Source organism: Phalacrocorax carbo, chromosome 1 (assembly GCF_963921805.1).
Source record: "Phalacrocorax carbo chromosome 1, bPhaCar2.1, whole genome shotgun sequence".
NCBI classification, from domain to species: domain Eukaryota; kingdom Metazoa; phylum Chordata; class Aves; order Suliformes; family Phalacrocoracidae; genus Phalacrocorax; species Phalacrocorax carbo.
In genome coordinates this window covers 213,588,362-213,601,108 of record NC_087513.1, presented here as the reverse complement: position 1 = coordinate 213,601,108, position 12,747 = coordinate 213,588,362, and the positions used below count along the sequence as shown (strand labels likewise).

The 12,747-nt window shown below is 40.8% G+C and overlaps 1 protein-coding gene across 6 annotated transcripts in view; it reads right to left on the bottom strand.

Annotated features, from left to right (window-relative positions):
- TENM4 (teneurin transmembrane protein 4) overlaps nt 1-12,747 on the bottom strand; it is a 607,970-nt gene that overhangs the window by 173,248 nt on the left and 421,975 nt on the right. For all 6 annotated transcript variants that reach the window (XM_064441474.1, XM_064441478.1, XM_064441476.1 and 3 more), the window contains 2 exons: nt 7,683-7,897; nt 823-1,033 (listed from right to left, as the gene is read on the bottom strand). In XM_064441474.1, the coding sequence (XP_064297544.1) occupies nt 823-1,033; nt 7,683-7,897 (426 nt within the window). The remainder of the gene's footprint in view (nt 1-822; nt 1,034-7,682; nt 7,898-12,747) is intronic.

The following is a 12,747-nucleotide window of genomic DNA, read 5'->3' as shown; positions in this document are numbered from 1 at the left end:
TAGTTTTATGGAGCAATCTTTAAATTACGACCAAATGAACTTGGGTATATGAACGGTTTCAGCAGGTCAGTCAAATTTAAAATTAAATATTATTGAATCAGAAACAGATTCTGATATTTACAGGGTGGTGGAAGAACACCCAGTGCGCTAGGCTGTCAGGCAGCCCACAAACAGCGTCCCTTCCTCCTTGGACAGCAGCAAATTGGTGCCTCTGTGCTGAACTGGCAGGCAATTTTACTGCCATAGAAAATTAGAGGCCTGTTTAGTTAATATGTTCTTCTTAAGAAATTTCAGCTTCTTTCTGCTAGCAAGGAGAAACAGAGATTCCTGTTCTTGTGGTTTCTACTACCAAGCCTTGAAGTGCACTTTACTGGAGTTTTAATGCCAGTACTCTGCTGAACTCCAGCTTGAGTAGTTTTGATGGTGCTCGAAGGTCTGTCACACAAAACTGCTGCATGGTGCTGCTGTGTGCTCTTCCATCATCCCTATACCTCTGCTCCAGAAAGAGAAAACAACCAACCAAGCAAATGAAAAACCTAAATAAAAAGAAGATCGAAGAAAGAAAATGAAGCAGGGAATTTCAAGCTTGTAATCCATCTTTGACACTGGGTAGAATCTCGTTACAGATGTAGTTACTAAAAAGGTCTACAAAATACTCATGAGATATTTAGGGCCTAACGATATTCAGCTCGTTGCTAAATACATCCCCTACAAGCATTCACTCTGAAACCACACAAAGCTACCATGCAATATGAGTACGTGCGTTAATACCTGCCCTCCAGGCATATTTAGGAGTTTAGGAATAACACAGGAAATCCTTACCAATAGCAGTAGTGAGAAAAGAAACCACTTCCGATTCCTTGCCATCGTTGTAGAAGGCTAAATGCCATATTCCTGAATCTAAATACTGGATAAACCCTGTCTCATGGCTGGACAAGGGCACAAAAGCTCTGTGTTGCCGCTGAGGTCCTTCTAAGCTTCTCGCCTCCTGTGTCAGTAGCCGCCTTCCATCAAGGAGCTCGACAAAGTCAAACTGAAACATAAAAAAGAGTGATGTTTGCATGTATTTCAGGCTTCCTCAAGCTTAGTGTCTTGCTCTGGGTCTGTCTTATGAGGGAGACAGACACACTTCACCTCAAGTATTAGAAACGTACATCTACAGAAGCGTCGTAAATACGATTTTCCCTGGTAACTCACATGCGTTTCTGGACTACCTGCGAATAACCATTTTGGAAATAGCTAGTAGATGAAAGTATTTTTCTGTAACTACATGAATCAAGAAATCATCTTTATTTTGGAATATGATTTGGGGCCTATTGACCCTACTGATGTGTTCTCATCCTGTAGAAACGTAGGCAGGGAAACATGAGGTCCCGGGACCATGCCTAAATTGCACTCTAAGTATGACGAGAAGCTTTTTTTTAGCTTCTTTGGGCCTTGTCTAATAAGGCAAACAGAAAGGAAAATGTATCCAGCCTGACTGGGTTGTTTGCCAGAATTGCTATGGCTCAGCAAGAAAAAGATAAGAGGTATTTGTCAGTAAATTCTGGTAGAGGTCTTGCAGAAGTACTTTGCTTAGTCAGAAAGGGTTTTGTTTTAAAACAGTAGCAAAAGTGGTTAAAAGATTGTAGAAGATGAAGATGGAAAAGACATAATGTAATATATAAGTCCCATATACGGGGGTGGCTTTTGGAAGTTTTCCTCAAAAGGACATAGTTATTTTTTGCCAGGGTAACTTCAGCTTTGATTTTGCTACTAGTATTGCAACTACCTTTAGTTCCCTACGTAAATAACTTCCCACTGACTTTCTGCAACAATTGTATTTTGCCTGATAATATATTAATGGGACGAGTCAGATACAAGCCTAGTATCATCACAAATGTTAAGTGAAGCTTATCTAACCTGACTTCTATTGTGTGTTTAGGTGAGCAGGACATCTTGAGAGCAGAATCCAGCAGTTAGGGCACAGCCTAGCTTTTCTGTTCCCTGAGTTCACTTGTGACACGGTTTTAGCTGGCATAGAGTTAATGTTCTTCACTGTAGCTGGTGTAGTGCTGTGTTTTGGATTTAGTATGAGAGCAGTGGTGATAATGCGGAGATGTTTTAGTTGTTGCTAAGCAGTGCTCACACTAGTCAAGGACTTTTTCTGCTCCCCATGTTCTGCCAGTGCACAAGGAGCTGGGAGGGGACACGGCTGGGACAGCTGACCCCGACTGACCCCAGGGATGTCCCACACCATATAACATCATGCTCAGCACAGAAAACTGGGGGAAAAAGGAAGGGGGAAGTTTGGAGTAATGGCATTTGTCTTCCCAAGTAACCGTTATGTGTGACGGAGCCCTGCTTTCCTGGGAATGGCTGAGCGCCTGCCTCCCATGGGAAGGAGTGAATGAATTCCTTGTTTTGCTTTGCCTGCACGTGTGGCTTTTGCTTTCCCTATTAAATTGTCTTTATCTCAACCCGCGACTTTCCTCACTTTTGTTCTTCTGATTCTCTCCCCCGTCCCACCAGGGGGGAGTGGGCGAGCGGCTGAGTGGGGCTAAACCATGACAACTTGGTTTTGCCTCTCTCATCCAGTGGGTCAAATAAGCTTGTAGTTCTTGGCAGAAAGGTGGAAAACATGCAGAAAGAAACACGCCACTTATTTTTGTACCGGTAACTGTTGCTGCACTGAATGGTTGCTGAGTGTTGGCTGAGTGTGGCAACAATATTTAGGCTTCTTGTCCCTTTTGACTTTACTGTAACAAAATTCAGGTGCTTTTGTTATAATACTAAGTTGTCTGGTATGGTCTGCAACGTCAGCCAAGAGAAGGACTTGATGACATGTTCTTTCCTCATTGTTACAAAAATTTAACAATGTTAACAACAATTAAAAGTGTTTACTTCCAACAACCTTTTGAGAAATAAGCTATATAAGACACAGCTTGCACATGAAATGACAAAATTTGTCCCTAGACTATTTTAATTACTATCTTCTTAATTATTTATTTACATGAAATCAGTTTTGAGCCTTGCTTTTTTTTCCCCATCTTTTTACTATATTTCAGTATACAGAACACTTAAATTTGATGCTGAAGTGCCTTCTGAGAATGTAAAAGCTGGCACACCTGCAAAGGACATTCCTTTTGGGTGTCTATCCAAGTTAGCTTTGTCCGAGACAGTGTTTCTGTTTTGAAGAAATATAATGTAAATAAACTTATAAAAATGTAACACAAAAATATAAAAACTAAAAATGTAATGTAAATTTAAAATCTAAAAATATATAATTAAAACTATGTTTCTGTTTTGAAAAAATATAATGCTTTAGTGATTTTAAGTTTAAGACGATCCTAGTGAGAGGTTGGTCTGAATGACACTGTGTGAGCCAGGTGTTTGTAGACTCTCTGAGGATGACCTGTGGTCTAGGCTGGTTCCCCATCGGCTCTCAGTACGGGTATGGCACAGCTGAGAAGGGCAGAGACAGAGGATATCACAGTGCTCTTTGGTTGCTGGAAATGTCTCCACGGGGTTGAGTCTGACTGAGGAACACATTGGCCAGGTGTGCCGCAGAAGTTAAAACCAGTAAGAGAAAAACCCACATATTTCCGTTTCCATTTTGGAGCATGTCGGGACAGATTGACTAAAGTTTTAAAAGGTGGAGGTAACTGCAGACACCTCAGGTAAAGTTCATCTCACCAAGCGCTGACATGTCCACGGCAGCTTGAATTAGTTTTCTAGAACGACTAGACTCTAGTCAAAGAAAGAGACACTTCTAGAATGCAAACTGCCTCCTCCTAAAGTTGGCATCTAAGAAATGCCTCATGGATTGTGCCTTACGAGCATCCGTTTCTTGCTACATACTAGATGTAGATGCTTAAAGCTTAGTGACAGGAAAACAGTTTCAAGGCACACAGCGACGGGGAGCTGCTGTTGTTACAGTCCTGTCTGGGTGACGCTTACCTGGGGCTTCCTGCCAAAAGTAAAAGTTTATTTTTATAAGTATTTGCAAGATGCTGCTGCAGATGTTGATGACGTAGCCAAGTTACTTGTTACTAGTTGTAAATATCAACTGAACCTCAAATGGATTGTGCTTTATTGGATTTCAATACATTCAGAGATTTTCAACATGCAAATAGTTATTGCAAGCAAGGAAATCATAGATAAAACACCATGTTAATAAATTAATATTGTACAAATGGAAAAATGCCTCCCATGGGCTGTGATGGCTAATCCCTAGTATTTGTAATTTAACAACGTTTGGCCTAAGTTAAAAAGAGTTCAGAAAATTATTTGCTCTAGGAAGATTACATCTAATAGACCATAATAAAATTGTGTCACTTTTATTTTCATTTGTTGAGAAGAATGAGAAGAAATGCCTTTAGGTAACAGTAAACTAGTTCGTGCTTCTGCAGGCTCTGTTTGGAAGACTACAGAAATTTGGAGCTTGCATTTTCTTCCTACTTATTAGCATCGATGGTTGTTGGCAACCTCGACTAGAAGATAGGACACCACAGATAGAGAAATTTTCCCAAAGAGAATCTGGAAGAGTTTGTTGTTTGAGCATGGATAAATACATGGCTTCTAACATTTTACTAAATTCAAGAATATACGCTAAGGGTCTACAGCCTTGGGATCAATTCAGAGATCCTGAGGAAGAACAGACTATGTTAAGGCCCACACCACAGAAGATGGATTATCTAAACATAAGAAATATCTAATTATCTAACACAGAATAAATCTGGTTATCAGCTAGAATTTTACTACTGCATTCAATAGATAGGCTGAGGGAAAAAGTTGACCCTTTATTCAATTCTTCCAGGGGAGATTGTATCACTGCTCTAAGCATACATTTTGCCAAAGTCTTGTTTATGAAATTCCTTACAAAATTTGGAAATATAAAACTCATTTGGCAGATTTATGGGGTGCAGCAGATACTCTGGATTATGCAAGAGAAAAGATGAGATTTGTGTAATACGTACTGACTACGAGAGACAAGTGTACAGTTTCAACACAGAAAACAGGTTACCTATTTAATGGCTCTGAAGGCTATTAAGCTATGGTGAGATTAATTATTAAGGATTAAACTTCATATAAAAATATACAGAAGGAGAACAATGTTTTAACTGACAGCAGGTTTATAAAACAATAAATCTAAGAAAAGGGATCATTTCAAAACTAAATTAAATATTAACAGGTAATATATCAATATTGTTTCAAAATCTGCAGTTTCATTACGTTATTTCTTCAGAACAGGGTGCTTTGGGGATCTGTTTCTATTAGTGTACTATGACTTTTATTGTTTGAATAAAAATGTCCCTCTGGTCATTTCTGGTGAGGTTTTTGGCCACATTATGATTTTTTTATATACTTGGCAGCTCTCAAGCAGTGGCTACGCAAAAAGCAGCGCTCAGAAAGACTCTGAGCAAGTGCGTTGCCTCCTCCAGCACATAATATTGACAGGCGTGTCCCACCTCCCACATTTAAGGTCTCAGTCTCAGCTGAGGCTTCAACTGATACGCAGCTAAGCTGTTTTAAATGGGAAAGGTCCTGACACTGAAAATAACTCAGAATATCCCAACAAAAATGAGGTTAAAGAAAAACCAGCAGCAATGGCAAAGTGTGGCCAGCAGGGCGAGGGAGGTTCTCCTCCCCCTCTGCTCTGCCCCGGTGAGGCCACATCTGCAGGGCTGCGGCCAGTTCTGGGCCCCCCAGTTCAAGAAGGGCAGGGAACTGCTGGAGCAAGGCCAGCGCAGAGCTGCCAAGGGGATCAGGGGCTGGAGCTTCTCCCTTGTGAGGAAAGGCTGAGAGACCTGGGCTTGTTCAGCCTGGAGAAGAGAAGGCTGAGGGGGGTCTCATCAATGCTTATCAATATCTGAAGGGTGGGTGTCAGGAGGATGGGCCGGACTATCTCCAGTGGTACCAGGAGCAATGGCACCTGTTGGAACATGCGAAGCTCCACCTGAACATGAGGACAAACCCCTTTGCTGTGCGGGTGCCAGAGCAGGGGCACAGGCTGCCCAGAGAGGCTGTGGGGTCCCTTCCCTGGAGACATTCACACCCCGCCTGGACGTGGCCCTGTGCCCCTGCTCTGGGGGTGCCTGCTCCAGCAGGGGGTGGGACGGGGACATCTCCAGAGGCCCCTTCCAACCCCCACCAGTCTGGGATTCTGTGTGGGCTTCTTAATTGCTTAAAACATTGCTACAGTTGGGTGTAGCGCCTTGCTACATTTAAAGATTTTGGTTTAAGTTCAAAAGACTTGAGTTTTAGGTGTTAAATTTTACATTTGTTATTAAAACAATTGAAACTATTACGATACTAACTCCTGTTCCACAACAGAAATTAATAACGATAATAAACAAGTAAAATCAGAGTTAATGCAGACTTCTGATCTATGGTTGGTATATGTGACCATGACTTGAGTCTTTATTTAAATAATACAGGAGTTTTAAGTTTTAAATGCTTGAATCCCCGTAAAAAAAGACTGATTAAAAATGGGCAATAACAGCACTGCTGTGTCACTGAATTTATGATCTGCTGATCCTATCAAAATATTTTAATTTTGCAGAAAAGTAGGCAGAGAAAGTGTAGATTTTTGACACCTCTTTGACATAAATAAGTTGCAGGTGTGTTAATATGTAGAAAATACCATACTACCCAGAAAGATTGCAACAAACATATTTGTTTGTTCAAAAAGAAAATAAAGGCAGGGTATTTCTATAAATCTTGAAGAGCTGATCGGTTGGTAGGCTTTTCAGTTAATAGTGGAGGGCAAGGGTAAGGTACAACATTAATATAAACTTGGTAATACTTTGATAACTTGCTGATGCAAGTGGGAGTAAGATGCTCTGCATTGCCAGTGAGAGTTATGCCCTAATGTATTAATCAACCCAGTTAAGAGCAGATTAGAAACTGAAATGGAAAGTAGAGAAAATAATGTACAAAATCCTTATTTAAACGGATGATTCTTCAGAGCTTTTCCCAGAAGGTGATTTCTTGACATGGCTTTTGCCAAGGTGTGTCAAGAAAAGCAACTGCTTTCATTTTAGTCCTACAGAATGACTATATCTTTATTTCTGCTTAAGCAAGCCAGTGGCTCTCTGTAAAAATTTGATTTTCTCTGGTTACACACCAATTGCTGGGCCCTGACCTATCTCAGTCTAATCTGACAGTCAACATGCATAATGTGAAGAGTTGGCTCACGGCATTTCAGCGCAGATGACAAAAGCGGATCTTGCTCCCATGAGGGTGAGAGACTGGGGTCTTGCTGCTCTTACCATGAGAGGGGACAGGCAGCGGATGAAAGAGGGAGGGACTCCTGAGATACAAGAGACAGCTTAAGAGATGATTCTTTTTGATGTAGTTTGAGTGTGGCGGCTGCTGCAGGGGGCACTGGATGGAGAGGTGGGATCTCACGCTGCTAGGAGCAACCAGCTGAAACCCTCAGCGACCACCAGCCCATAAAACCCTTTTCCTCCTCTGGCAGCTTGCCTTAGGCAACTGCCTGCTTTGCCTGTGCCTAGAGCCCACCAGGTTAATGTGTGTAAATTTTGCAATAGTCACTTGATAATCTTTCTCCGGAGAGATGACCTTTAACATCTTGCAAGCATGCAACAAATGCTTGAAAGATACAGCTGAAATAAAACAATAAGCCATAAGATCGTACAACTTCAGACAACTATTTAATTGAAATGAGGTCCCGTTACCTGTGTATGTGATGGTGGGAGGCCTTTTCTGCCATAGATGCCAACCAGGGCGGCCTTTCCTAAAGACACATTGAATTTCAGATGCACCGGGTGGTCGATGAACACCTGAGATCTCCAAAAGGTACCAGGAGGGATCTTCTGTGTGGCTCGTCTGCCAACATCAATTTCTCCAGAGTCTATAAAACTGTCGTCTGGAAAGAAACTACTGGGCTTTCCTGCCAAAACACAGGAACAAAAATCTTGGATTAGCCTCAGATCCTAAAAGTAATCCAGTCATACTGGTATCTCTGACACTGATCTTGAGAATCTGTCTATTAGTGTCCTGAGATCTTCCGAGTACTTTGTCTGGCCAATCCATACGATTATGGGAGGAAAACTGGCAGGGTTATTCCTGGCTTCAGTAACTGTTTTGTTGGAAAACACGAACATGGGAAGATCAACCTGGAGAGAAATGGCCTTTTGTTTAAATTCTAACATCAGAGAGTGTGTAATTACATTCTTAAGATAAGAATAAATCTTCTGACATTATATCCTAAATGAATGTAAGTTCACGGACGGAGAAGTCATCATTAAATTAGCAAAGAGAAGTGTAGTAAGAGTGAGGCAGACATGTGTCACAGAATGGAATGGTAGTGCGGAGGAGAGCAGCATGAACGATGCCTAAGTGGGGAAAGGGAAACGTTTCTCTATTCAATTAATTCTCGACAGTGGTAACAGTATTTGGGATTTGTTCAACAGTCCAAAAAACAGATAAAGAAAAAAAAGGACAGAGAAAAATGAAGGAAATCATACCCTGCACTTGAGTAACACCTACTAAGAAACATGAGAGGTTTTAATTGGGTTTCAATACAATCTTTAAAGTGTGTTATGATTATCCATCTTCTCTCAGAAGACAAGCAAATGGAGGCATCTGTTTCTTAAAGCGACCACCAGGCTGGAGAGCCTGGGTATGCGGCTGGCAATCAGTACACGCCGCAGTGTCCAAGGGAGTCAGCAGGGAGCTCGGCATCCCCGGAAAACACGTCTGACAAATTCCAGGTTGGACACTCGTACACTCACAGTTCTCAAACTGGTGGCCTCTTCCAAAAATTTGGACCTAAAGGAAGCCCAGGGAACGACGGGCAGAAGGAAAAATGTAATGCGAGAGTGGTGCCTTTTCAGTCTTTGCTATGAGCAGTGGCCACAGCTTTACCTGCCGTGCACAGGGACGATGAAGTGGCGCCTGCTTAGCAAACAGTCTCTACGTAAGGACGCTTCTAGCTAAAAGGTACGCAGTAGCGTCACCTGGAAGATTTTGGCTTTAGTAAGGAGAACACCATGTCACCATCGAGGACTAATTATGCACTTTAGAAATGCAAATAAATCTGTTATCTCTTTTCTGTGCCGCTACAGCACTCTGTGCTTCACAGATCGAGCGATTCCAACAAAACGAGCAGGGAACTTTCAGGAACATACAATCTTTTGTAGGAAAATCACATTGTGAGATTTTTTTTCTTCCAGAACCTACATTTCAGAAACGGGAAACAAAAGTATCTTTTCCCACCATCAGGAATTCAAGTCAAACAGTCTTAGAGTTCAGTTGTCATGCTGAAAAAGTGATGAGTAGAAAAAACATTCATTTTATTGTTTCAGACTATAGTATTTCCCTTACTATTATTTAATACTAATTATAATATTTCCTTAAACTTCTCTATATACCATCCCAACATAAACTCTCCAGAGAAACGGATGTAAACCATTAGCTGCCTCTGTAAAATACATCTAGAAATTATATGCGTATTAACTGTTAAGAAGAAGTCTCTGAAGATGTTTCTTTGTAGGATGGAGAATTTTTATCTTTTTTATCTTTTTTAATCTTTTTTTTTTTTAATGCTAAAACTTTTTAGCAGAACTTTTGGTCCAAATAAGACTAACCCGATTTAAGGTCAGCAGCTGCTTAAGGACACTGTTGGAGCAGGACTTGATGGCAAGTTTCATTTCTGTGCTATCTTGTGGCAGGAGTTTTATGCATACCAGCCCAGTCTAGAAAGCAAAGGGTATATACATGCTCATAGAAAAAAAGCTATTGGTAATTTTATAAGATCCTCATTTATCTTTGTTCATCTCATTCAAATAAATACAGGGGGAAAATCTGCTGATGTCTTATCCTTTTTTAGTCAAAGTATATATTAGTAGAGATAATCAGCAGCAGCTTAGGTAAATGGACATTCTTTCCGAATCATTTTGCGCTGATAGAGCACAATTGTGCCATGAAAATCAACTAGCTTGATTCCGAAGGGGATTACTTTATCAACTGGATTGCTAATATTTATCTGCCATACTATAAATTACTTTTCACACTGTCAGGATTAAAGGAAACAGTTCCCATGTCTTCATGCAAAGTTTCTTATTCCATTATTGTAAGATGAAAAGATTTGGGATTCTATTAAAAAAGAGCTAAAGGCATCACTTTTTGGTTCAAATGAAGGATACATTTTTCTGATTACTACTGACATGTTTTATAGATTCTTAGAAATTCAGATGCAAACCTAATGTATTTGATTTGTGCTCTGATTGTTCATTAATAAAAACTGTACATCGGAGTGAGTCAGGGACGGTGAGAATGTGGTACGAGAGATGGTGCCATGCGAGAGGTCGCTCGGAGAAAATGAGCGCAGCGTCTATTCTGCCTGTACAGGGAGCAGCGCTCGCTCGGGCAGCAAAAATGCTTCTGTGATTGCAAAAGACAATTTCACAGAATTAACCGTCTGTACACACGATTACAAAGTTTATGTCTCCACTTGGTGGACAGGTGTGTGTCTGAGAAGCTGATATCCTAAGAGCTGTTGTGTTGCCAGCAGTCGACATTTATCCTGATACACAAGTCTTAAGCAAGGCTGTCTCCACCAGGCTGAATTCAGCCCCTGAAACCCATCCGTGCTTCATCAGTTTTTAACCTGGAGTAGGATCAGGCCCTATGGACTGGATCCTTCATAAAGAAAGTACAATAAAAAGCCATTTCAGCTTCTACTCAGAAATTAGGTTTTAATCAGAATATCTGACTCCTTAAAATTAACTTCAGGTCTGAATTCTTAATTGGGCTGTCAATTACTTTGCTCTTTCCACACATTACCGTGAACTCTTTAGTTGCCGTAGCAACTATTCCTAATTTATTTGGATATCAAAATGGACTATTTCATTTCAGGCCTTGCTGAATCTGCTTGTGTTTTTGACAGCAAGGTACCCTGACTCATCAAAACACTTAAGAACACACATTTCTCTGACTTCAATTGCAGTTAATTACATGCTTAAAGGTAAGCGTGTGATTAAGTGCTTTGCTAAACAGGGATGAGCTTAAACACAGGTAAATGCGGTGCTGGAGCACAGCCACAGACGGGAAGGAAGGACTGTTACTGAGAATTGGCAGGACATTGGTAATGATTCATTCAGATCAGCTGTGAGGATCTTCTAACACATTCCAGCTTATTTTGTTGTGATCAAGACAACTTTCAAATATCTTGCAATCCATTTCTTAATAACTTTCAATCACAAACACGCTGGTTTAGAATGGCAGCCACGCAACGCTGCTAGCCCAGAATTAGTTGCAGAGTCACCTGATGGGGAGAGAGATGCATTTGAAGGCTGGGCAGTGTTAGTCCTGCAATAAAGATCTTGTCTTGATGTGTTTTTTTAGTCAGGACAAGATATTCTCTAAAGCCTACCAATTCCCTAAGATCTATACGAAGCACTAACCTGAGGGGTCTTTTAATGACATAACTAGGGTATTTCCCAGATTTCTCTTTCAGCAGAGCTTTTTGGAAGCAATTAAAACTTCTAATGATGTCACTGTAAGCATGGCTGAAAAAGAAATCAAGCGGAGGTCTTTGATTTGGACGGCAGCTTCGGATACATCCATTTATTTTCATTTTGACTTTTAAAAGGAAACAGACAGATCAAAACTAGATGCTTCAAAAATAAAACATATGGCAAGTTGGGGGGGGGGGGAAAGGATCTGTCATGAAGTATTTTTGAATACGACAGCAGGGATATCTGCAGCTTGCTGTACTGCCTGGTAAGGTTTGCTGAGAATAACCCGCTTAGCTGATTTTTCCTTGCGGGAACTTGATGTCAGCCATCAGTTGCTAGTAAATACACTGTTTTAAGGAACACACATAATTATGGCCTTTATTTGGATTAATAGAGACAGATAAGCTCTTAAAGAACAAAATGTTACAAATAATTTAAATTAAACATGTAAACATTGGCTCTCAGCCAGAATTTAGGGAACTGTGTGGAAACTTTAGAGCTCAATGAGTTGCCAGAACAGTAGCATGCTTCTTATCTCTTACCCACAAAAGCTCCTCCCCCAAAATAACTACCAAAAATTACTTCATTTTTACTGGAAACTGTTAACCTCGTATAAAGCAGCTTGACACACAAACAAAGCAGCTTTCTGAAAATGGGAATTTCTCATTTCTCCAGCTGAGTCTTGGGAGGGATAAAACACCTCTCTCTTGCAGAGCTTACAAGTACTTTCAGCAGTGCTGACTCTATACAAGGCACAGTGAGATGGAAACCTGCTGGATAATGCACTGCTGGATTGACGACCCGTCAGTTGCTTCTAATTTCAGTTAAAATTGCAAGCTGTTGACATCATGATGCTTTGTGGAGACTGGGCTTTTTATCTGGCTACTTCAGCAAAGAGATGTCCAACTCTGGAGTGCCAAAACTCACAGTGTAATAGCTCTTAGTAAATATTTTGGTCCTCAAAACACGTGGTACTAGGTGACAATGAGTAGGCAAACCCAAACATTTTTGTACTGCTGTAGAGAAAACTTGATCCAATGATCCAGGAATCATTTAATTTTCAAGACACATATTTTTTCCCATGAAAACAGCCACTCGAGGCAGGGTTTTCATGCTGGCCTTCTGTAGCCTGTGAGATATGGCACAGATGGTTCCACCTTGAGAATGCCTTAGATGTGTGGTGAGGGATGCACACAGTTTTATCACGTTAGTGGACATTAGAAGGGTATGAAACTTAGAAACATACGGAAAAAAGACCGACGACGACTAGTTCTAGATG